The 26,757-nt window shown below is 43.1% G+C and overlaps 1 protein-coding gene across 2 annotated transcripts in view; it reads right to left on the bottom strand.

Annotated features, from left to right (window-relative positions):
• LOC140191294 (adhesion G protein-coupled receptor E3-like) overlaps positions 1-26,757 on the bottom strand; it is a 133,526-nt gene that overhangs the window by 54,752 nt on the left and 52,017 nt on the right. For both annotated transcript variants that reach the window (XM_072248568.1, XM_072248569.1), the window contains exon 4: positions 20,456-20,614. In XM_072248568.1, the coding sequence (XP_072104669.1) occupies positions 20,456-20,614 (159 nt within the window). The remainder of the gene's footprint in view (positions 1-20,455; positions 20,615-26,757) is intronic.

The following is a 26,757-nucleotide window of genomic DNA, read 5'->3' as shown; positions in this document are numbered from 1 at the left end:
CCAAATCCCTATCCCACTCCTTCTCCACTTTCTTTCCCTCAACCCCACCCCCCCCCCCATCTTGTCCGCCATTACCGGACCCACACAAACCCCTCCCAGCAATTCCCATTCCTTCCCCACTCTCTTTACCTCAACAAGTTCCAAACCACATTCACGCAACAAGGCCCAGCAGTTCAGCCAACCAGCCTTCAGCCGTCTTTCAGCCTCCTGCAGCCCCAAACCTGAGCACCTCCACCACAGGCACTCACAAGGACAGCACAGCAACTGCAGCTTCTTCTTCTTTTTTGTTTAATGGTGGTTGGCAACCGGTTTTCAGTGCATTACCGCCACCTGCTAGACGTGGTGTTCCAACCAAATATGTCCTGGAGTTCTCTACCTTAGACAATCTAGTTCAGCCTGCAGTTCTTTATTAGCTTCACTCTGCAGTTGCAATTCCTCGTGAATGCTTAATGCCCACGTTAGATAATGCCGCAAACTGCTATTCTTCCCTAATTTTGTCACGTTTTCATGTAGTTGCATTACCTCAATTACATTGATTTCATCTACATCACTTGTAAGACTAAAATTATCTTGTTAAAGAATAGTAATTATCGCACATTATACTTTTAAAATTGCTGTTTTTCCAAGTCTATCTGCTTTTTCAGATTTTCCTTTTCTTGGATCGTAGCCTGCAGTTGTTTACTGAGACCTCGGAGTTCTTCTTCATTTGCTTCCATGTTTTCATTTTATAACCTGAATGTAGATAATTCACTTTGCAACAAATTCCTTTTCCTTTTGTATCCTTGTAATAATTTCCTCCATTTTCCAATCTCTTTCCAACTCACCATTGTTCTTGTCAGGTACTTCTATTTGTGGTTGTAGTTCTGCACATTTACCCTGGGCTTCAACCATAAAATCTGAGGATTTTCCTTAAGTTCTGAAACATTTCTTAAATTCTTGACCATTTGTGATAAGTATACTGCCATTAAGATTCCATCTCCTCTGCCTGTGAACTGTTGGATCCTCCATTCAGCGTTTCTTTGACTTCTTCCCACCTAATTCCTTTAATACCAAGATACTTTTCTGCACACTTGACGATAATTTTAATTTTCTCAGTTCTTTTGCTTGTTTGCACTGAACAATTAATTGCATCCACCATAAAAAGCACAAACTCCTTTTTACTCATTAATAGTGCATCCTTATTTTTCATATTACAGCTCTCACAATTCACCAGTTTATTATTCCTTGTATTTGTTTGCTTGACAGCCTTTTTTTCATCAACTTCTTTCACCGCCTCTGCATAACTGATTCCTTGAGTTACTTTTACATATTGTATCTCAGCCACCTTCTTCCTATAAATGCACCCTCGATAAGCTGCCCTGTGTTCCTCGCCACAATTGCAGCATTTCAGCCTAGCGCCCGCTTCACATTTCCCATATTTATGTATTCCAGCACATCTCCCACACCTTTGTTTTCCTCTGCAGACCGCCGCAATGTGCCTAAATTTCTGACATTTATAGCATCTTAAAGGCAGTGGTATATATATTCTAACCACGTAACACATATACCCTAAGTAAACATTAGTAGGCAATCTCTCTTCATCAAAGTTAATCATTACCGATAAACTATCACACTTTTTCCCATTTCTTGTAACTTTCAAACATTTGGTCTCAAAAATTTTTGCTCCTCTTATGTTTTGTTTAATCTCATCCATAGTAACTTTTGTTGATATCCCCAAAATAACTCCTCTAGTCCACTTTCTATTGTTGGGTATTGAGCATTGTACTTCTTTGCCATCTATTTTACATAATCTTATCACTTTCCCTTGCTGAGAACTAACCCAACAAATCACTAATAGCGATCCATTTCATAAAATCTTTGCTCCTTCAATCTCACCTAGAATTTTGTTGAGCATCTTCATCAAATGAATCAGGTTCCAATCACCAAATGACACCCCATCTTCACTTAGTTTTATAATTGCTTTAATTTCATCTTCTTTCCATTGTTTTGCTGTCCTGCTTTGATCATCCACTGATTCCTCATACCTGTGCTTTCTTTTCTTCCTCTTTCCATTCCATTCCACTTTCCCACCAACCTCCATCTCTAGTTCACTTCCACTCTCACCAAAAACTTCCTTCAACAGCTTGGCTCTTTCCTTGATGTTCTCTCTCTCCACCATTTTCTCAACTCAACCACAGTTCCAGCTCCACCAACCACCTAACCTCAACTGCAGCTGTCTGTCTGTATCTTGTTTTACGGCGGTTGGCATCCAGCTTAATGGTGCATTACCGCCACCCTCTGCTCCAGAATGTGCACTAGACATACATTCTAAATCCCTTCACCCAATCACGTGCGCGCGTGCATGCGCGCGCACACACACACACACACACACACACCTACACTTCACCCTCCCATCTTTGACCATCCTAGTATCCTATTCCTGTTTATTCGTCATATTCTATAAAAAACCCCTGTACCCCTTAAAAATGCTAAAAGTACCTGGACGTGCTCTCTCACCCATGCCCAGCAACCCTTTTAATGTGAATTCCTGCATCTCCAACTCCCTTAATTTATTTCTCATCATCTCTCTCTGTATCCCATACTTCCTGCAACTCAGAACTACATGATCTACTGACTCCTCTTCCTGACATTCCTCACACAATCCTGTCTGGTGTTTCCCGATCATTTTCAATGTTTTGTTTAATGCACAGTGCCCCAGCCTTAACCTAGTCCACACAGTTTCCTCTCTTCTGTTTCCATTACCTACCCTAGTAACTGCAACACTCTTTTGTATTTGATATAAATGCCTCCCTTTCCCCTCCCTGTCCCATCTTTCTTGCCACATTCGGTTGACTTTTTCCCAGATTACACACTTAACCTCTGCTTTACTAACACTAATGTGCATTTCCACATTTTCTTTCTTTAACGCCCTCTTTGCCAACTCATCCACCCTCTCATTCCCCTTCACCCCTACGTGTGTTGGAACCCATAGAAATTTTACCTGACCTCCCTGATTTTGCAATTCTTGTAACTAACTGAAGGACTTCATAAAGTATATCTTGCCAACTGTTTGTGTGAAAAGACCTTAAACTTGCTAGAACTGAGGATGAATTTGAACATATCAATGCTTTGGCTTGTCTGGCTTTCTGCACCCATTGCAACGCAACCAACACTGCCAGCATCTCCACTGTAAACACCCCCAACTTATTAGATGTTCTTCTGCTGATTCCAATTTCTTTTGCTGGTATGACCACCCCAAACCCTGTCATTCCTGTTTCAGGTTCCTTCGCACCAGCCGTATAAATGTGAGTATAATCACTATACTTTTCCATCACGTGACAGTTAAATGCATTTACCAAATCTGTTTTATATCTTTCTTTCCTTTTTACCTCTAACAAATGCCAGTCTATGTCAGGCCATACAAGCTTCCATGGATCTACAACCGGATAAACTACTGAAGGCCTTATCCTCAGATCAAACACTCCACATTCTTTCGCGATATCATTTCCTACCCGACTAAAGGTATCCCTCTGAAACCTCCCATTTTCCCAGCACTCCTGCAAATCAACTGCAGCTGAACCAAGGAGCTATTTATGTAGCCAGCCCAAAATGTGAATCAGCTGCCTCAATTAGAGCACCCAAAAGAAAAAGGGAAAACCAGAAAACCTGGAATAAGGAACAGTGGACCGGACCATGAACCAGAATCCGGACTTCTTGGACCAAACCATGACAGATGATGTGTGGTGTTTGGCTTATGCCAAAAATAATATTTAATCTGATGGCCAAAAAGCTCAATTTTGGTTTCATCAGACCATTCTTCCAGCTGACTTCAGAGTGACTTCCATGTGCCTTTTGGCAAACTCTAGCCTAGATTTCAACAGTGACTTTCTCTTTGCCACTCTCCCATAAAGCTGCGACTGGTGAAGTACCCAGTCAACAGTTGTTGTATGCTCAATCTCTCCCATATCAGCCACTGAATCTTGTAACTCCTCCAGAATTGTCATAGATCTCTTGGTGGCCTCCCTCACTAGTCCACTTCTTGCACAGTCACTCAGTTTTTGAGGACAGACTGCTCCAGGCAGATTTACACTTGTGCCACATTTGTTCCATTTCTTGATAATTGACTTAACTGTACTCCAAGGGATATTCAGTGACTTGGAAATTTTCTTGTGTCCATCTCCTGACTTGTACTTTTCGATAACTGATTTGCGGAGTTGTTTGGAGTGTTCTTTTGTCTTCATGGTATAGTTTTTTGCCAGTATACTGACTCACCTTCCAGATACAGGTGTATTTTTATGACAATCAATTGAAACACCTCGACTGCACATAGTAGAAACACAGAAAACCCTTCGGCCCACAATACAAGCCCTTTGGCCCACAAAGCTGTGCCGAACATGCCCTTACCTTAGAAATTACCTTGGGTCACCCATAGCCCTCTGTTTTTCTGAGCTCCATGTATCTGTTCAAGACTCTCTCAAAAGACCCTATCGTATCTGCCTCCAGCACCGTCGCCGGCAGCCCATTTCACGCACTCACCAGTCTCTGTGTAAAAAAAACTTACCCCTAACATCTCCTCTGTACCTACTTCCAAGCACCTTAAAACCCTGCCCTCTCATGCGAGCCATTTCAGCCCTGGGGAAAAACCTCTGATTATCCACAAGACCAATGTCTGTCATCATCTTATACACCTCTATCAGGTCACCTCGCATCCTCCATCACTCCAAGGAGAAAAGGCCGTGTTTATTCAACCTATTCTCATAAGGCATGCTCCCCAATCCAGGGAACATTCTTCTAAATTTCCTCTGCACCCTTTCTATGGTTTCCACATCCTTCCTATAGTGAGGCAACCAGAACTGAGCACAGTACTCCAAGCAGGGTCTGACCAGTGTCCTATATGCACCGTAGAAAGCATTCTTCTAGGGTGCATCACAACCTGGTATGGAAGTTGTCCTGTCCAAGACTGGAAGAAGCTGCAGAAGATCATAAACACGGTGAAGCATATCACACAAACCAATCTTCCGTCCATGGACTCACTTTACACCGCACACTGTCGGAGCAGTGCTGCCAGGATAATCAAGGACGTGACCCACCCAGCCAACACACTTTTGTCCCTCTTCCCTCCGGGAGAAGGCTCAGGAGCTTGAAGACTCGTACGGCCAGATTTGGGAACAGCTTCTTTCCAACTGTGATAAGACTGCTGAACGGATCCTGACCTGGATCTGGGCCGTACCCTCCAAATATCCGGACCTGCCTCTCGGTTTTTTTTGCACTACTTTACTTTCCATTTTTCTATTTTCTATTTATGATTTATAATTTAAATTTTTAATATTTACTATCGATTTGTAATCCAGGGAGCGGGAAGCGCAGAATCAAATATCGCTGTGATGATTGTACGTTCTAGTATCAATTGTTTGGCGACAATAAAGTATAAAGTATAAAAAAGTATATACCTGCAACATTACCTCTCGGCTCCTAAACTCAATCCCACGATTGATGAAGGCCAATGCACCGTATGCTTTCTTAACCACACAGTCAACCTGCGTAGCAGCTTTGAGTGTCCTATGGAATTGGACCCCAAGGTCCCTCTGATCCTCCACTCTGCCAAGAGTCTTACCATTAATACTATATTCTGCCATACTTGACCTACCAAAATGAACCACCTCACACTTATCTGGGTTGAACTCCATCTGCCATTTCTCAGCCCAGTTATGCATCCTATCAATATCCCGCTGTAACCTCCGACAGCCCTCCACACGATCTACAACACCTCCAACTCTTGTGTCATCAGCAAGTTTACTAACCCATCCCTCCACTGCTTCATCCAGGTCATTTATAAAAATCACGAAGAGTAAGGATCCCAGAACAGGTCCCTGAGGCACACCACTGGTGACCGACCTCCATGCAGACTATGACCCATCTACAACCACTCTTCGCCTTCTGTGGGCAAGCCAATTCTGGATCCACAAAGCAATGTTCTCTTGGATCTCATGCCTCCTTACTTTCTCAATAAGCCTTCTGTGTGGTGCCTTGTCAAATGCCTTGCTGAAATCCATATACACTACGACACATCTGGATAGTAGTAACAGGATTGGTCCGAGTCAGCATGGATTTACAAAGGGGAAATCGTGCTTGATTAATCTTCTGGAATTTTTTGAGGATGTAACTATGAAAATGGACAAGGGAGAGCCAGTGGATGTAGTGCACCTCGACTTTCAGAAAGCCTTTGATAAAATCCCACATAGGAGATTAGTGGGCAAAATTAGGGCACATGGTATTGGGGGCGAGTACTGACATAGACTGAAAATTGGCTGGCTGACAGAAAACAAACAGTAACGATTAACGGGTCCCTTTCGGAATGGCAGGCGGTGACCAGTGGGGTACCGCAGGGTTCAGCGCTGGGACCGCAGCTGTTTACAATATATATTAATAATTTAGATGAGAGAATTAAAAGTAACATTAGCAAATTTGCCGATGACACAAAGCTGGGTGGCAGTGTGAAATGTGAGGAGGATGTTATGAGAATGCAGGGTGACCTGGACAGGCTGGGTGAGTGGGCAGATGCATGGCAGATGCAGTTTAATGTGGATAAATGTGAGGTTATCCACTTTGGTGGTAAGAACAGGAAGGCAGATTATTATCTAAATGGAGTCAAGTTCGGAAAAGGGGAAGCACAACGAGATCTAGGTGTTCTTGTACATCAGTCACTGAAAGCAAGCATGCAAGTACAGCAGGCAGTGAAGAAAGCTAATGGCATGCTGGCCTTCTGGCCTTCATAACAAGGGGAATTGAGTATAAGAGCAAAGGGGTCCTTCTGCAGCTATACAGGGCCCTGGTGAGACCACACCTGGAGTACTGTGTGCAGTTTTGGTCTCCAAATTTGAGGAAGGATATTCTTGCTATTGAGGGAGTGCAGCATAGGTTCACAAGGTTAATTCCCGGGATGGTGGGACTGTCATATGTCGAAAGATTGGAGCGACTGTGCTTGTATACTCTGGAATTTAGAAGGCTGGGAGGGGATCTTATTGAAACATATAAGATTATTAAAGGATTGGACACGCTGGAGGCAGGAAGCACGTTCCCGCTGATGGGTGAGTCCAGAACCAGAGGCCACAGTTTAAGAATTAGGGGCAGGCCATTTAGAACGGAATTGAGGAAAAACTTTTTCACCCAGAGAGTGTTGGATATATGGAATGCTCTACCCCAGAAGGCTGTGGAGGCCAAGTCTCTGGATGCTTTCAAAAAAGAGATGGATAGAGCTCTTAAAGCTAGCAGAATCAAAGGTTATGGGAATAAGGCAGGAACTGGATACTGATAGTGGATGATCAGCCATGATCACAGTGAATGGTGGTGCTGGCTCAAAGGGCCGAATGGCCTACTACTGCACCTATTGTCTATTGTCTATTATCTACTGCTGTAGCTTCATCAATGTGTTTAGTCACATCCTCAGAAAATTCAACCAGGCTCGTAAGGCATGACCTGCCTTTGACAAAGCCATGTTAACTATTCCTAATCTATTATGCCTCTCCAAATGTTCATAAATCCTGCTTACCAACCAATCAACTTACCAACCACTGAAGTAAGACCCACTAGTCTAAAATTTCCTAGGCTATCTCTACTCCCTTTCTTGAATAAAAGAACAACAGCTGTAACCCTCCAATCCTCTGGAACCTCTCCCGTCCCCATTGATGATGCAAAATCAATGCCAGTGGTTCAGCAATCTCCTCCCTTGCTTCCCACAGTAGCCTGGGGTTCATCTTGTCCAGTCACCACAACTTATCCAACTTGATGCTTTCCAAAAGTTCCAGCACATTCTCTTTCTTAATGTCTACATGCTCAAGCTTTTCAATGTGCTGTAAGTCATCCCTACAATCGCCAAGATCCTTCTCTGCAATGAATACTGAAGCAAAGTATTCATTAAATACCTTTGCTATTTCCTTCGGTTCCATACACATTTTTCCACTGTCACGCTTGATTGGTCCTATTCTCTCATGTCTCATCCTCTTGCTCTTCACATACTTGTAGAATGCTTTGGGGTTTTCCTTAATCCTGCTCGCCAAGGCCTTATCATGGTCCCTTCTGGCTCTCCAAACTTCTTTCTTAAGTTCTTTCCTGCTAGCCTTATAATCTTATAGATCTCTATCATTACCCAGTTTTTTGAACCTTTCTGTCATGGTCCGGATCAGGTTCCCTTTAAATTTACTTTGTGTTACAATCCGGACCGTTGACTCCCTGTTTCCCTTTAATTCCCTGTTTTCCCGTGTCCCTCGGGATTGGTGATTAAAGGCAATTTACTCTCAACTGAACCGGCAGTTTATAAGGCTCTGGCTTTCAGCCATTTGGTGTGAGAACGTTATGGAGCGTTAACAAAGCCACCGAAGCTAGTGCGAGCCAATGTCATCTGGCCGGAGCCAACTAAGTTTCTTGCCGGAGCAAGCCAAGTCTCCACCCGAAGCAAGTGCCAACAATCTGCCTTCCCTTGCCAAGCAGGTCCGTCAAAGTTAACCCGCTGGGGTGAGTCCTGATCTTGCTGCTGCTCGGAGCGTACTTGTGCCCAGTTATAGTACTGTCCATCGTTGTGTGGTCTCTGTATCCATGTCCTGTGTCTAAAAGGGGTCCCGGCCCTGTACCCTGGAAGGGTCCTAACCCTGTGTCAAGAAGGGTCCCGACTCCATCCTGTGTCTGAGGAGGATTCCTGGCTCAGTGTTTTATGTCCTGTGTCTGAGTCTGTCCAATGAATAAGAAGAGTCCCAGCTCCATATCCTGTGTCAAAGGAGGATTCCCGGCTCAGTGTTCTCTGTCCTGTGTTTGAGTTCTAAGTCCAAGCTCTACAGTTCAAGTATCAGGTCCTGGCTCCAAGGTTTCAAGTATCAAGTCCAAGCTCTGAGGTTTCAAGTATCAAGTCCTGGCTCTGAGGTTTCAAGTATCAAGTCCTTGCTCTGGGGTTTTCAAGTATCAAGTCCTGGCTTGAGGTTTTCGAGTATCAAGTCCAAGCTCTGAGGTTGTCAAGTATCAAGTCCTGGCTCAGGGATTTCAAGTATCAAGTCCTGGCTTGGGGTTTTCAAGTATCAAGTCCTGGCTCTGGGGATTTCAAGTATCAAGTCCTGGCTCTGGAGGTTTCAAGTATCGAGTCCTGGCTCTGGAGGTTTCAAGTATTAAGTCCTGGCTCCGAGATCCATGCTCCGAGTCTTAGCCCAGACCCCGAGTCCCAGCCTAGTCCAGGGCCTGAGTCCTTGTCCTTTATGCTTATTTCCGCTTCTGCTTTGCTCTCCTTGTAATGAGTAATAAACTCAATTTAGTTAACCCTACAAAACGTGTCTTGCATTTCAGTCCACCCTTGCTCCGCACTTGTGACACCTTCGAACCTTTCCTTTTCTTCTTGACTAGACTACCAACAGCCTTTGTACACCACAGTTCCTGTACCCTACCATCCTTTCCCTGTCTCATTGGAATGTACCTATGCAAAATGCCACGCAAATATCTCCTGAAGTTTTGCCACATTCCTGCTGTACATTTTCATGAGAACATCTGTTCCCAATTTATGCTTCCAAGTTCACATCTGTTTCCAATCTATGCTTCCAAGTTCACACATATTCCCAATTTATGCTTCCAAGTTCACATATATTCCCAATTTATGCTTCCAAGTCCTCACCCTCAACAATTTCTCCTTTGCCTCCTCCCACTTCCTTCAAACCAAAGGTGTAGTCATGGGCACTTGCATGGGTCCCAGCTATGCCTGTCTTTACATTGATTATGTGGAACAGTCCATATTCCAAGCCTACACTGGCATCACTTCCCAACTCTTCTTATGCTACATTGGTAACTGCATTGGTACTGCTTCTTGCACCCATGCTGAGCTCGGTGATTTCATCAACCTTGTTTGCAGCTTCCACCCTGCTCTCAAATGTACTCGGTCCATTTCTGACATCTTTCTCCCCTCTCTAAGTGTCTTTGTCTTCATCTCTGGAGGCAGTCTATCTACTCACTGACTCTCACAGGTATATAGCTCCTATCTACTAATCCCTCCTAGCTACACCCTGTCCATATCCTCCATCATCCTTACATCCATGTACCTATTGAAACATCACTTAAAAGTCTCTACCACCATACCAGGAGTCCCTGATACACCTCAGGTCCTACAATTTTGCTATGAGGTCTTCAATTTTATTTTCCAGAGACTGTACAGAGTCTAAGGCATTTTAATCATACCTGTAAACCAGCTTTCTATCCCTGTTTTCATTTTCTTAAAGGGGACCTGCACTCACAACCCAGGTGTTCCAGGTGGGGTCCATCAACTTAAGGTTCAATAGATTTTTATAACATCTTACAATAATGTTGTTTACTGTAACTTTGTGGATTTCAGCTGTAATAGCTCTAAATGGGAATGTGTGATGATTTCCATCATGGCTGCACATAAAGCATCACCACTTATCTGCAACATCTTCCCAGAAGTTAGGGTAATATGCCAAAGGGCAGCACCAAGATCAGATTGAGCATGTATGCCTGGGGTTGTGAGACATTTGCATTACCTGCATCTGCAATCTCATTGTACCAACCTTTTGTTTTATTTTTCTTTACTTTAAATATCTTTTGCTTATCCACCTTGAACAGAACAATTTCAATCACATATACGAGCGTCACAACAATGGTACCAAGCTCAGCACACGGAGATCATGCACTGTAAAAGCTCAGTAACATACTTGTATGCACTGTATAACCAGCTGTGAAGTTAGTTAGTCCTGATGGGATGAATCCTCTCTTGTAAAGGCAGTAGAAGATTCTACTGTATTAAAACATATATAAAGTTGTATTTGGCCCACACACTGATGGAATTTGGAAACATTCATTATTTTCTGTAATCAATATGAAATAGACATGTGAATAGTATGTATTCTTTATACTGGGCTGCAGTGACCTTTTCTCCCAGCTGAGCAATATCTCCATGCCAGTTTTCTTAACAGAGTGCTGACGCAAAATGTGCCAGGAGATTTGCTGCCAACTAAGTGGATTAAGGAAAGGGTCCAATCTGAACATTATTTTATAATGAGATGACTTTATGAATTGGACAATATATAATTGCAACAGAATAACCACCAGCTGTGCAAACGACCAGGGAAGTTCTGAAGCATCCCTGTGATGATGGTACTTAACGTGCAGCCTCGCCTGGCATCTCGGGCTGGACGGGGGCTTTCAGTGAGCCACAGTAAGAAGCTATTAATGGCTCTTCCACTCAAGGGTTTACGTGCTTTGAGAGATCATTATCACCTGTACTGTGGGCGTATGGGACAGAAAGACAAACATCACCATGAGCAGCTCCAGCAAGATCTCGTCACTGAGACAAAGCTTCTTCATGGGTAAAAGGCTGCATCCATTTCTCTCAGATGCCCTGGTTGTTGTTGAGAGCCACATTGCTTCATTCAGGTTTCACTATGTGAAGCTGAGGTCCATGATGCAGGGTTGGAATGGAACAGAAAGGAAGATTATTTAACCTGAATAACTAATTGATAAGATTATGGAATATAAATTGGGTAACAAAGATAGTACGGATGTTAAGAAACAGAAGAACAGGGAAAATTTCATAAAGATTGAAGAATTATTGTATGAGAGCATAAAAAGTTGAGAAACAGATCAAGAGTAGGTCAATAGGCCCTTCATATCCTGCTCTATTGTACTGTGAGAACACAGCTGAATTGTTACCTCTCCTTCATATCTCCTGCAATGCTGCTGGCACCAAACTCTATTGACTTCCGTCGTTCTTTTGGACCAGTCATCAGCATGGAGAGGGGGGTCCCACTGCATGGGCAGCAGATGGATCTCCATAACAACTCCGCCCTGGCTTGAGCCCTGGAGAGGCCACTCACAGTGACTACCAGAGGAGCAGTACCCATGGTCGACCACGACCGACCAAGGCCACACAGAATGCCTCCATGATCTCTTCAGCCACCTCTTTTTGAACCCTGCTGTGTAGACATTGTGGTCTAGGTGACATATCTATCTTTAGAACTTTCAGTTTCCCAAGAACCTCTCTCTGGTTATGGTAACTTCACATACTTGATAACCCCGACACCAAGAACTTCCACCATACAGTTTGTGTCTTTTCACAGTGAAGAATGATGCAAAATCCTTATTCAGTTTGTCCGCCATTTCATTGTCCTCCAATATTACCCCTCCGGCATAGTTTTCCAATGGTTCAATATCCACTCTCACCTCTCTTTTACACTTTATATATCTGAAGAAACTTTTGGTATCGTCTTTAATATTATTGGCTAACTTACTTTCATATTCCATCTTTACCTTCTTAAAGGCATTTTTATTCGTTTTCTGTTGGTTGTTAAAAGACCAGAAGAACATAAGATATAGGAGTAGGAGTAGGCCATTTGGCCCATTGAGTCTGCTCCGCCTTTCAATCACAGGCTGATCCAATTCTTCCAGTCATCCCCACTGCCCTGCCTTCTCCCCATACCCTTTGATGCCCTGGCTCATCAAGAACCTATCTACCCCTGTCCTAAACGAACCCAATGACTTGGCCTCCACAGCTGCTTATGGCAACAAATTCCACAGACTTACCACCCTCCGACTAAAGTAATTTCTCCGCATCTCTGTTCTAACTGGACGTACTTCAATCCTGAAGTTGTGCCCTTTTGTCCTGGACTCCCTTACCATGGGAAATAATTTTGCCATATCTAAAATGTTCAGGCCTTTTAGTGTGGTCTCACGAGTGCCTTATCGAGCCTCACCATCACGTCCCTACTCTTACATTCTATACCTCTAGAAAGGAATGCCAGCATTGCATTCACCTTCTTCACCACTGACTCAACCATTAGGGTATCCTGCACAAGGACTCCCAAGTCCCTTTGCATCTCTGCATTTTGAATTCTCTCCCCATCTGGTCTTTTTGTTTATTTCTTCCACCAAAGTCCATGACCATACACTCTCCAACACTGTACTTCATTTGCCACTTCTGTGCCCATTAACTTTGTATCACTGGGAAATTTAGCCACAAATCCATTAACCCCATGGTCCAAATCATTGATATTCATAGTAAAAAGCAGTGGTCCCAACACCGACCTCTATTGAACTCCAGTGGTAACTGGCAGTCATCCCGAATAGGGTCCCTTTATTCCCACTCTGTTTTCTGCTGATCAATCAATGCTCCACCCATGAGAGTAACTGCCCTGTAATTCCATGGGCTCTTATCTTGCTAAGCAGCCTCACGTGTGGCATCTTGTTAAAGGCCTTCTGAAAATCCAAGTACAGTACATCTACTTCATCTCCTTTGTCTACCCTGCTTGTAATTTCCTCAAAAAAATTGCAGTAGGTTAGTCGGGCAGGATTTTCCTTTCAGGAAACCATGCTGGCTTTGGCCAATCTTGTGCTGTGCCTCCAGGTACTCCATAATCTCATCCCTAACAATCGATTCCAAAAACTTCCCAACCACTGATATCAGGCTAACAGGTCTATAGTTTCCTTTCTGCTGCCTCCCACCCTTCTTAAGTAGCGGGGTAACATTTGCAATTTTCCAGTCAACCGGTACAATGTCAGAATATATCAATTCTTGGGAGATCATTTATATTGCCTCCGCAATCATTCCAGCTACTTCCTTCAGAACCTGAGGGTGCATTCCATCAGGTCCAGTAAGGTTGTTCTCCCTCAGACCATAACGTTTCCTGAGCACCTTCTCAGTCATAATTTTCACATAGTTTCCACATACTTCACTTCCCTGACACTCTTGAATGTTCGATATACTGCGGATCTTTCCACTACAAAATACGCATTCAGTTCCTCGGCCATCTCTGTATCTGTCATTATAATATCTTCAGCATCATTTTTTATTGGTCCTATATCTACTGTCAACTCTCTTTTACACTTTATACACTCAGAAATGCTTTTAGTATATTCTTTTAGTTGCCAGCTTCCTTTCATAATTCATCTTTTCCTTCCTAATGACCTTCTTAAGTTCCTTCTGCAAGGTTTTAAAAAAACTTCCCAATCCTCCATCTTCCCACTTTGGCTTCCTTGTACGCCCTCACATTTGCCCTGACTTTAGCTCTGACTTCACTTGTCAGCCACAGTAGTGTCCTTCTTCCATTCGAAAATTTCTTCTTATTTGGAATATATCCATCTTGCACTTCCCGCATTTTTTGCGAAACTCCAGCCATTGCTGCTCTGCTATCCTTCCTGCTAGTGTCCCGTTCCAGTCAACCTTGGCCAGTTCCACTCTCATGCCATTGTAATTTCCTTTATTCCACTGAAATACCGACACATGGAATTTAGTTTCTCCTTCTCAAATTCTAAAGTGAACTCGATCATATTGTGATCACTGTTGTCTTAGGGTCTCTTAACCTTAAACTCTCTAATCACCTCCGGATCATTGCACAGCACCCAATCCAGCACAGCTGATTGCCTAGTGGGCTCAACAACAAGCTGTTCTAAAAAGCCATCCCTTAGACATTCTACAAATTGTCTCTCTTGAGGTCCAGTACTAACCTCGTTTTCCCAATCCATTTTCATGTTAAAATCCCTAACAATTATCATGACATTGCCCTTCTGACACTCTTTTTCTATCTTCTGCTGTGATTAGTAATCCACATCCCGGCTGCTGTTTGGAGGCCTGTACACAACTGCCATTAGGGTCCTTTTACCCTTGCCATTTGTTCAATTGACCCATAGAGACTCTACACTTTCGAATCCTGTCATCTCTTTCCAATGAATTAATATTATTTCTTATGCACAGAGCCACACCAGACCCTCTGCCTGCTAACCTATACTTCTGATGCACCGTATGTTCAGCCATCCTTTAGCCAAGTTTCAGAAATAGCCACAACATCATATTTGCCAATCTGTTGCCTAATTTCAAGTCTGTCCATTTTATTCCTCATGCTGCGTGCATTCAAATACAACACTTTCGGTCCAGTATTTGTTGCTTTCTGTTTCATGCTTCTATTGCCCTGTAACTCATTCCACTGGCTGTGATTATGCCACATCTCCTGTCAGTCCTTTCTATCATATCTGTTGCACACTATCTTTGATTTATTTCTGTTTTCCCCTTCCTCAGCTCACTCTGGTTCACGTCCCCCTGCCAAATTAGTTTAAACCCTCCCTAACAGCTCTACTAAACCTGCCTGCTAGGATATTGAACCCTTTTGCGTTCAGGTGTAACCCGTCCTTTACGCTTCCCAATCTTCTAACTTCCCAATAATTTTTACTCTATTATCTTTTGCTTTTATGTTGGCTTTGACTTCTCTTGTTAGCCAAAGTTGTGTCACCTTTCCTTCAGAATATTCCTTCTTCTTTGGGATGTATATATCCTGTGCCTTCTGAATTACTTCCAGAAATTCCAGCCATTGCTGCTTTGCCATCATCCTGCTGGTGTTCTTTTCCAATCAATTGTGGCCAACTCATCTCTCATGCCTCTGTAATTCCCTTTACACCACTGTAATATTGATATGTCTGTCTTTAGATTTTCCTTCTCAAATCGCAGGGTGAATTCAATCACATTATGATCACTTTCCCCTTAAGGTTCTTTTACCTTAAGGTCTCTAATCAATTCTGGTTTGTTGCACAACACTCAATCAAGAATAGCTGATCCTCCAGAGGGCTCAACCATGAGTTGCTGTAAAAATCCATCTCATTGACACTCTACAAATACCCCCTCCTTTATTTCAGCACTAACTTGTTTTTCCCAATATACCTGCATATTGAACCACCCCTGCCTATTGTAGCTTTGCCCCTTGGGCGTGAATTTTCTATCTCTTGCTGTAATTTGTAGACCACATTCTTACCATGACGTCGACTGGAATACCTTCCATGATGAGGATGTCTCCGAGTTCACTGATGGAGTCACGTGCTTCATCCAGAAGTGTATCAAAAATGTTGTCCCCCAAAAGTCGGTCAGGGTCTTCCCGAACCAGAAACCCTGGATCAACAGTTCCGTGTGAGTAGCACTTATAGCGCGACATCGAGTTTACATTGCTGGCAATCAGCTAGAGCTCAGGAGAAGCAGCTACGATCTGCGCAAAGCTATGAAAGCTGCGAAACAACAATATAGGGTCAAGATTGAGTCAAGATTCACAACGAATAGAACATGCGACTTCTGGCGAGGGCTGCATCCCATCGCAGACTTCAAAGCCAAATGTTGTGGTGCCACCAACATCGTGGCCTCTCTCCCGGATGAACTCAATCACTTTTATGCTCGGTTCGATGTCGCTAACTCTGAGCCTCCGAGGAAAGCCACCGCTACAACCTGCAACCTGGTCATCTCTGAGGCTGAGGTACGCAGATGTTTCCAATGAGTGGACAGTCGCAGGGCTGCGGGACCGGATGGCATCCAGGGAGAGTACTCAGGATGTGCACAGCACAGCTGGCAGGTGCATTTACTGACATTTTTAATCTCTCCCACTCCCAGTATAGAGTACCCTCCTGCTTCAAATTATCCACCATTGTCCCTGTACCAAAAAAAGACCAAGGTAACATACCTGAATGCACTCACCTCAATAATAAGCAAATAGTTTGAGAGACTGGTCAAGGATTACATCTGCAGCTTGCTACCACCCATACTGGACCCCCTACAATTCACCTACCGACACAACCGATCGACAGATGACGTAATAGCCACTGCTCTACATACCATCCTTACACATCTGGGGAAGAAGGATGCTTATGTGAGAATGCTGTTCTTGGACTACAGTTCAGCATCCAACACCATAGTTCCATCCAGACTCGCTAGGAAGCGCAGCGACCTCGGCCTTGACCCTGCCTTGTGCAGCTGGATCCTGGACTTCCTGTCAGATCGCCAGCAGGTTGTAAGAGAGGGTTCCTTCACCTCCACCCCTTTGACTCTCAATACAGGAGCCCCTCAGGGCTGTGTACTGAGTCCCCTCCTTTACTCCCTGTATACCCATGACGATGTCGCCACTCACAGCTCTAATCTGCTAACTAAATTTGCCAACAACACTAAATTGATTGGTCTTATTTCAAACAATAATGAGGTGGTCTGCAGGAAAAAAGTCATCTCTCTGACACAGTGGTGTCGAGAAAACAAGCTGTCCCTCAATGTTGCAAAAACAAAGGAGCTGGTTGTGGAACTGGGGCTGAGAGGGTCAACAGATATATGTTCCTCAGCATCCACATCACCGAGAACCTCATGTGGTCTCTACACAACAGCTGTGTGGCGAAAAAGGCACAACAGCACCTCTTTCATGTCAGACGGTTGAGGAAGTTTGGTATGGGCCTCCAAATCCTAAGAACTTTCTACAGGGGCTCAATTGAGAGCACCGTGACTGGCTGTATCACTGCCTGATATGGGAACTGTACCTCCCTTAATTGCAGGGCTCTGCAGACTGTGGTGCGGACAGCCCAGTGCATCTGTAATTGTGAACTTCCCATGATTCAGGACATTTATAAGGACAGGTGTGTAAAAAGGGCTGATATGATCATTGGGAACCCAAGTCACCCCAACCACAATCTACTCCAGCTGCTACCATCCAGGAAACAGTACTGTAGCATCAAAGCCATGACCAACAGGCTTCAAGACAGCTTCTTCCACCAGGTCATCAGACTGATTAACTCATGCTGATTTGAGTGTACTCTATATTAAATTGACTGTTCTATTTATTATAAATTAATACGATTGCACATTGCACATTTTGACGGAGATGTAACATAAAGATTTTTACTCCTGATGTATGTGAAGGATATAAGAAATAAAGTCAATTGAATTCAATTTGAGGATGTGTATGCAACTCCCATCAGGGTCTTTCTACCCTTGCAGTTCCTTAGCTCTATCCACAATGATTCAACACCTTCTGACCCTGTGTGTGTACTGCTTTGGATTTCAAGCATCTGCAGACTGTCTGTGTCTGTCTGTGAAATTTAAGATAATAGATCTTTGCATTCACAGCTGAAATCCCAATGTTAAGGAAAGAAGTTCTCTTTGAAGTTTTCTTTACCAGCTTTTGAGCTGAATTTGTCAAGAAGAAGAGAGAATATCTGGTGTCATGGTCTTATGGTATCATAATTAAACAAATACACACCATAATTTTTTTTCAGTTTCTGACAGGAAAAAACTGAAATAGTATTTGGAGTACTGCTGGGAAATTATTTCTTCATATGTACTGAATGCCCTGTTCAGGCAAAAGATTTCTATCCTGAAGACTTTCAATTATTTTGCAACAAGAAAGCCACATCGGTTGTGCTTTCAAAAATGTTCATGCCCTCCCTGCTGATTGTGGAATGTTCTGAGCAGACCCCTTTTGTGCTGTAAACAGCAGCAAAGCACAAATGTGCAGAGAGCTGGGGAAGAAGTAAAGGGCTTTTGTGATACTTGAAAGAAAGTAAAGATTTTATCAAGGCAAAGTAGGCACTAGTATGTACATATATAAATTTTGATTTAAGCTTTTGGTTCATAACCAAAAATGCTCCACTTTGCTGGATCCAAAAAAGGAAGGTTTCCTATATTGAACTAGAAGTAAAATCTGTAAATAAATCTCAAGGTCTAATTACAAACGTCAAATGCCCAAATAAACAAGCAATAAGTAAATGTCCAAACACACATTCCAATACTTCAGCCGGTCCAGATACCAAGGAAGAATCAAGTACTAATTAATCAACTGTGTAACAAGCATCGTAGCAAACAATAAACAATTCAGAACACCACTCATATCAGACGCACCAAACTAAATCAACCCTCGAATCTTTTGGCTAATGCTTCATCTGCCAGCCATGCATTCCCACTGGTGTGTCTTGTGTGTGTCTAAGCTCCAGCGTTTGTGGTATTAATATCAAGGCCATGCCACACAATGCTATTTCATGCCATTTGAACCATAATCTGTCAGGTTACATGCATTGTTTGTATCTTGGTAAGTATTCAGTTCCATGAGAATTGCCTTGGCTTCCAAACTAGAAGACAACAATCTGTGCAGATTGGAAATAATGTCTCCACCTCATTGACAACCAACACTCATGCAGCTCAGGGATGTGTGCTTAGCCCTCTGCTCTACTCTCTCTACACTCGTGACTGTGTGGCTAGGCACAGATCAAATGCCATCTATAAATTTGATGATGATACAACTATTGTTGGTAGGATCCCAGATGGTGACGAAAAGGCATAGCGAAGTGAGATAGATCAGCTAGTTGAGTGTTGTCGCAGCAACAACCTTGTACACATCAGTAAGACCAAAGAACTGATTGTAGACTTCAGACAGAGTAAGACGAAGGAACACACACCAGTCCTCAAAGAGGGTCAGAAGTGGAGAAACTGATCTCTTTCCAGTTCCTGGCTGTCAATATCTCCAAGAACCTAGCCTGGTCCCATAGAATATGGTGAGAAGGTATGATGAGTTTGAGTGGGATCCGGGATCAGCCATGATGTAATGGTGAAGCAGACTCGATGGGATGAATGGCCTTATTCTGCTTCTATGTCTTATGGTCTTATATCCACACAGTTATAAAGAAGGCAAGACAGTGGTTACATTTCAGAAGGATTTTGAAGAGGTTTGGTATGTCACCAAAAACTCTTGCAGATTTCTACAGATGTTCCATGGAGAGCATTCTAACTGGCTGCATCACCATCTGTGATGGGCATGAGGAGCTACTACACAGGATCAAAGTAAGCTGCAGCAAGTTCTAAAATTAGTCAGCTCCATTACAGACACTAGCCCCCATAATATTCAGGACATCTTCAAGTAGAGGTGCCTTAGAAAGGCAGTGTCCATCATTGTAGACCCCCACCACCCAGGACATGCCTCTTGTCATTGTTACTATCAGGAAGGAAGTACAGAAGCCTGAAGACACACACTCAGTGATTCAGGAACAGCTTCTTTCTCTCTGCCATTCGATTTCTGAATGAACATTGAGCACATGAACACTACCTCACCACTTTTTTATTTCCAATTTTTTGCACTACTTATTTAATTTAACAATATTATATATTTTGAACAGCTTTTCTATACTATTATCATGTATTGCTTTGTACTGCTGCCACTAAGTTAACAAATTTCATGACATATGCTGGTGATATTAAACCTGATTCTGATTCTGATTTTGAAAAATCTGCCATCATTTCTCATCTGATTGAATTACTTGATTCAACAGATAGAAATCACCTCTTAGCTTTTGTTCCTAGAGACAGAAAAGTCCACAACAGGATTAGAGCAGATGAATAGAGGCAATCTTATTAACCTCCCATGAGTAGAGAGTTCAAGGTCTGGAGGGAATATGAAGAAAAACTGAATCAATTGGAGATTTGATTTAAATCACCAGGGAAAGCAGAGGAATGAGGCTTGTATATGGGCCATTGGCAGAGACATTGCAGCAACATTGAAATAGTTGCAGGAGGCTTGACTTTTCAGTATTTCCACTTTATACCTGAAAAGGACAACAAGACGTCTTCTGACTGATCCATGCTAAGGTCAAGGGAAAACTTCGGAATGTGTCAAAAAGTAAAGCACTGAATATCAAAAATATGAGTGTTATTACTCACCTATGCAGTTTTCCTGCTCTGTGAAGTTACTTCCATTGTTTGAGTTCATATATCCTTCTTTACATTTACAATAGAAGCTTCCTTCTGTGTTGTAACAAACAGCATTGGCACCACATAAAGCTTCTACAATGTCTTTCCCTCCAGAGCACTCATTGTCATCTGAATTGAAGAGAAAATGATTCAAGGTTTAATAAAAGCTCAAAAATGTATGAATTAGGAGTAAAAGTCAGCCAACTGTCATAGTCCTTCACTGATCATGCCTGATCCTATCCCTTCTCATGCAACAACTTCCCAGATACATTTTGGACCACAGGGTCTAATGAAAGGAGGGAACTGAACAAACTCAGTATTTGTGGAAAATGGTATTAAAAATATTGAAAGGATTAAATACTTTTAAATTCCCAGGGCCCAATAGACTGCATTACAAGTACTTTAGGAAGTGACACTAAAGTTGTTCAAGGTATTGGTGATCACTTTCCAGCTTTGTTTAGTTTGGAACAGTTCCAGTTAACAAGAGCAAATGTAACCCTAGCATTTACAAAGGTCGCCAAGATAAAACAGGAATTCATAGACCATTTAGGCTGACATCAATGACAGGGCACTTGAAGAATGACTAAACTGGACAAACTCAATGGGGATCTGTAAAAAATGAGGATGTATAAGGGAGAACCAGTGGATGTGGTCTATTTAAACTTCCAGAAAGCAGTTGCTAATGGGCATTATGGGCATTCACAGTTGATGCAAAGAATCACAATAGAATCAATGAAATGTTACACACAAAGATATAGAAAACAAAATAAATCATAATAAATAAATAAATAATATTGAGAACATTAGTTTGTATTGTTCTGGAGCTTTTTATTTCTAACTGGCAATGAGGCATAAACTATCTCAACTTCAGCACTCCTCTCTCTTACTCGAACCTCATGGCCTTTGAGCGTACTGCCCTCCACCCTCTCTGTTCCAATCCCAATCTGCCCAGCAACCCTGCTGAATGAAGGGGGTACTGTATTGTAGGCCGTATCTTGGGTAATGATGAGTTTGAGTACAGAGAGGAAATTAAGAACCTGGTGGCATGGTGCGAAGACAATAACCAATCCCTCAACGTCAGCAAGACAAAGGAACTGGTTGTTGACTTCAGGAGGGGTAGTGTACCGCACAACCCAATTTACATCAGTGGTGCGCAAGTGGAACAGGTCAAGAGCTTTAAGTTCCTCGGGGTCAATATCACAAATGACCTGACTTGGTCCAACCAAGCAGAGTTCACTGCCAAGAAGGCCCACCGGCGCCTTTACTTCCTGAGAAAACTAAAGAAATTTGGCCTGTCCCCTAAAACCCTCACTAATTTTTATAGATGCACCGTAGAAAGCATTCTTCTAGGGTGCAACACAACCTGGTATGGAAGTTGTCCTGTCCAAGACAGAAAGAAGCTGCAGAAGATTGTGATCACGGCGCAGCACTTAACACAAAACAATCTTCCGTCCGTGGACTCACTTTACACCGCACGCAGTCGGAGCAGTGCTGCCAGGATAATCAAGGACACGACCCACCCAGCCAACACACTTTTCGTCCCTCTTCCCTCCAGGAAAAGGTTCAGGAGCTTGAAGACTCGTATGGTCAGCTTTGGGAAGAGGTTCTTTCCAACTGTGATAAGACTGCTGAACGGATCCTGACCCAGATCCGGGCTGTACCCTCCAAGTATGCAGACCTGCCTCTCGGTTTTTTTGCACGACCTTACTTCCTATTTTTCTATTTTCTATTTATGATTTATAATTTAAATTTTTAATATTTACTAATTTTAACAATTTTTAATGTTTTTATTATTTAATATTTGTAATCCAGGGAGTGTGAAGTGCAGAATCAAATATCTCTGTGATGATTGTACGTTCTAGTACCTGTTTGGCGACAATAAAGTATAAAGTACTGTTGTAGTCTTGAAAATGAAAAGGAGTGGACAAGCAACAGAAATATGATAAGGAAATTTAAGGGAGAGGGGATGAAGAGGGGAGGGGAAGATAAAGGGCATTAGAAGGGAGGGAGTGAGGAGCAAGAAGGGAAGGAGAGTAGTTGGGAGGGGAGGAAAAAGAGTGGACCAGAGACAGAAAGAGAAATATTCCAGAATTAACACATACCCAGAAGAAGCAGACAACTGCTCATGATGCCGAGACCCATTCTCTGCACACCTCACCCTTTCTAGTGTCAGATGTCACTGTGAGCTCTGGGTTTTATACTCTGTATAATCTCACCATCACACTGACTACACAATGGAGTAGGAAATGAAACTCCCTTTCTGAAAACATCGAAAGGCAAGAGACCTGATGAAAGTCTCAGCCCAAAACATGAACTCCTTATTCCCTTCCATAAATGCTGAGTTCCTCCTGCATTTTGAGTGTGCTTGACTGAATTTTCAGCATCTGCACAATCTCTTGTGTGAAGTTGGGCATCGTGGGGTTGTGGCCCAACCATCAATTCAATAGGGGACAAAAATACCTGGTCAGGATCAGTACACCAAGTCATCAGTCTGGCACCTGGGAGCATGGTAGATACAACACTCTCTGTCCCAGTGAATAGATCAGTGCGAGCAGGGTGGACTTGTTAATTAGCAGCCACAGGAATGTATCTGTCACTCAAGGGTGGAGGTTCACTATAACAGAACAAGTGAGAACAAATAAACACAAGAGTTTTTGCAAATGCTGAATATCTTCAGCAAAACACACAAAACACACTGGAGGAACTTAACAAATTAATTGAATAGTTACATTAAACAAGTAGAGCAAAATTAGAAATAAAAACAGTAGTGAGATTATGTTCATGGTTCAATGGCCATTCTGAAAGCGATGTCAGAGGGGAGGAAGCTATTTCTGAATTGTTGACTGTTTGCCTTCAGGCTTCTGTACCTCCTTCCTGATGGTAGCAATGAGAACGAGGCATGACCTGGGGGTCATTATGATGGATACCACCTTTTTGAGGCATCACTCCTGGAAGATGTCATGGGTACTATGGAGGCCATTACTCAAGTTGGAGAGTTTACAACTTTCTGCAGTTATTTTGATCCTGTGCAACATCTCCTCCACCCCCATACTGGATGGTGATGAACCCAGTTAAAACACTCCACAGTACATCTGTAGAAATTTGCGAATGCCTTTAGTGACATACCTAATCACCTCAAACTCCTATTGAGTATAGCTGTCCTGCCTTCATTGTAGCTGCATTGGTATGTTGGGTCCAGGACAGATCCTCAGAGACACTGACACCCAGGAACTTTAAATTATTCACTCTTTCCATTTCTGATCCCTCAATGAGGACTTGTGTGTGTTCCTTCACCTTACTCTTTCTCTAGTCCACAATCAGCTCTTTGGTCTTACTGATGTCTAGTGCAGAGATGTTGCTGTGATACCACACAAATTGCTGATAAATCTTACTCCTGTCTGCCTTCTTGTCACCATATGAAATTCTGCCAACAATAGTTGTATCGTCAGTAAATTTATGGATGACAGTTGAGGTATGCCTAGCCATACAGTCATGAGTGTAGAGACAGTAGAAAAATGGGCTACGTATCATCCTTGTGGTGCACCCGTGTTGATTGTCAGCGAGTTGGAGATGTTATTTCCAATTTGCACAGATTGTGGATTGAAGTTGGGGATCCAATTGCGGAGGGAGGTACAGCGCCCCGGTTCTGTTGATTTTTGATCAGAACAATGGGAACTTTTTTGTTAAACACTGAGCTGTAGTCAGTAAACAACATCCCGACATAGGTATTCGTATTGACCAGTAGGTCCAATGCTGCATGAGGAGCCAATGAGATCACATCCACCGTAGAACTATTGTGGCAATAGGGAAATTGCACTGGGTCTAGGTCGTTGCTGGGATGGGAGTTCATTGTAGCAATAACTAACCTCTCAAAGTACTTCATCACTATATGTGTGAGTGCCACTGGACAATAGTCATTAAGGCAGCTCACCTTGCTTTTCTTGGGCACTGGTATAATTGTTGCCCTTTAAAGCAGGTGGGAACTTCTGACTGTAGCAATGAGAGATTGAAAAATGCTCCCAATCGGCTCAAGATCCTTCATCAGGTCTGGAAGTGAAGGGGGAGGAAGCCAGAATAATAAGGTGGGGGAGGGGAAAGAGTACAGGTGATAGGTGAGACCAGGTGAAGGGGAAGGTGAGTGTGGGGGGGAGGGGGATGAAGTCACAAGCTGGGAGGTGATCATTGGAAGAGGTAAAGAACTGGTAAAGGTAAAACCATGGAAGAAAGGGAAGCAGGACAGGAACAAGACGAAGGTGAAGAGGAGGTTAGGAGAAAGGGTAAGAGGGAAATCAGAATGGAAAAATAGAGAAGGAGGAAGGGGATGGAAGAAGAGAGAGAAAGGTAACTTCCGATAACCCCTCTTCCCCTTTCATTCCTTTTCAATTCCCCTGTTTACCCCTTCTCTTCTCCTACCTGTCTCTAGTCCCCTATGGCCATCCCTTTCTTCCATGGTCCACTGTTCTCCCCAATCAGATTCCTTATTCTTCTTCAGCACTTTATCTCTTCCATCTATTCCGCCACCCATTTTCCTACTTCATCCCTCCTACTCATCTTCCCCTTCACCTGGTCTCACCTATCACCTGCCAGCTTGTTTCCCATCCCCTCCCCTCCTCCACATTCTTGGTAATGCCCATTTTCTTTCCAGTCCAGAAGAGGGTCTCAACTCAAAATATCGACTGTCTATTCCCCTCCATAGATGATACCTGACCTGCTGAGTTTCAGTAATGAGTTCCAGCTGCTGGAACGATTCAGACTGTGGGAGGAGCTTCAAAATGGAAGTCCTGAACGAGTTTTATTTGTTTCACTGACATTTGGACTTCTGCAGTTATAGTGACCATAACATTGAGGTATGACGACAAAACAATTAAAATCCTTCAACAAATGAAGGTTGTGGTCACCACCCAATCCAAGCAACACGCAGTAAGCGATTAATTTTGTCTCTGCTACTCTAAACACATGGTGAGAAGGATGTTGAGGAAATAAGCAAGAGATTTACAGAAACTGGGCTCAAGGCTTGGGCTGCTGGTTAGATCAGCTCTGGGCAGTGAGAACACAGGATATGGTGTGAATGGGGAGTGAGAGCATTAGAGTACTGTGGAAACCACTTTAACAGCATCCACATCTCCCGCTGACTGCTCCTACCCTTCAAAGAGCTGCTGCTGGGAGGGCTTGCTGGAAAATGACTGCATCCAGGGCAGGAGGTGCCACTCTCACACTGTTAGCTGCTAAAAGTTTGTTATCACTCAGGAAACTACACATATGCACCAACATCCATGTATGGAGGGGAGGTGGTGGAGAAAATCTGCAGCCTGCATTTTGCCTCTGGGGACAGCAAGGAGCGATGTTGTGTTGGATCCATCTTGTTTATATATTTTGTCCAATCACCTACACCCAGTGGCCACTTTATGAGTTACCTCCTGTACACAATAAAGTGGCCATGAAATGTATGTTCTTGGTCTTCTGCTGCTGTAGCACACCCACTTCACATAAAATGTGTTCTGCATTCAGAGATGCTCTTCTGTACAGCAATGTTGCAATGCATAGTTATTTGAATTACTGTTGCCTTCCTGTCATCTCGAACTAGTCTGGCCATTCTCCTCTGGCGTCTCTCATTAACAAGGCGATTTTCACCCACAGAACTGCTGCTCACTGGATGGTTTTAGTTTTTCACACCATTCTCTGTAAACTCTGGAGACTGTTGTGCGGGAAAATACCAGGAAATCAACTCTTTCTGAGAAACTCAAACCACCCCGTTTGGCAACAAAGATCATTCTTCAGTCACTTAAATCACTTTGCATCCCCATTCTGATATTCGGTCTGAACCTTTTGACCCTGTCTGCATGCTTTTATGCATTGAGTTGCTGCCACATGATTGGCAGATGAGATACTCACATTAATGGGCAGGTATACAGGTGTAGCTAATAAAATGGCCACTGTGTGTGTGACTCCTTCACCATGGGGAAATGGTTTTGTACTTTCTGTCCTAGTCATGCCGCCTGTGGGTTCTGAAAAAGGTAGCTAAAGAGATTGAGGAAGCATTAGTTATGATGTTATGATGTTTCGAGAATCACATGATGCAGGAATAGTTCAGGAGGACTGGAAAATTGCAAATGTCACTCCACTCTTCAAGAAGGGAGGGAAGCAGAAGAAACAAAAGCATACACCAATAAGCCTAACTTCGGCGGTTGGGAATATGTTGAGTTGGTTGTTAAGGATGTGGTTTTGGAGTACTTGGAGGCACATGTTAAAATAGGCCAAAGCTAGTACAGTTT

Source organism: Mobula birostris, chromosome 32 (genome assembly GCF_030028105.1).
Source record: "Mobula birostris isolate sMobBir1 chromosome 32, sMobBir1.hap1, whole genome shotgun sequence".
In the NCBI taxonomy this organism is placed as follows: Eukaryota; Metazoa; Chordata; class Chondrichthyes; order Myliobatiformes; family Myliobatidae; genus Mobula; species Mobula birostris.
This window is presented reverse-complemented; position numbering and strand designations above follow the sequence as displayed.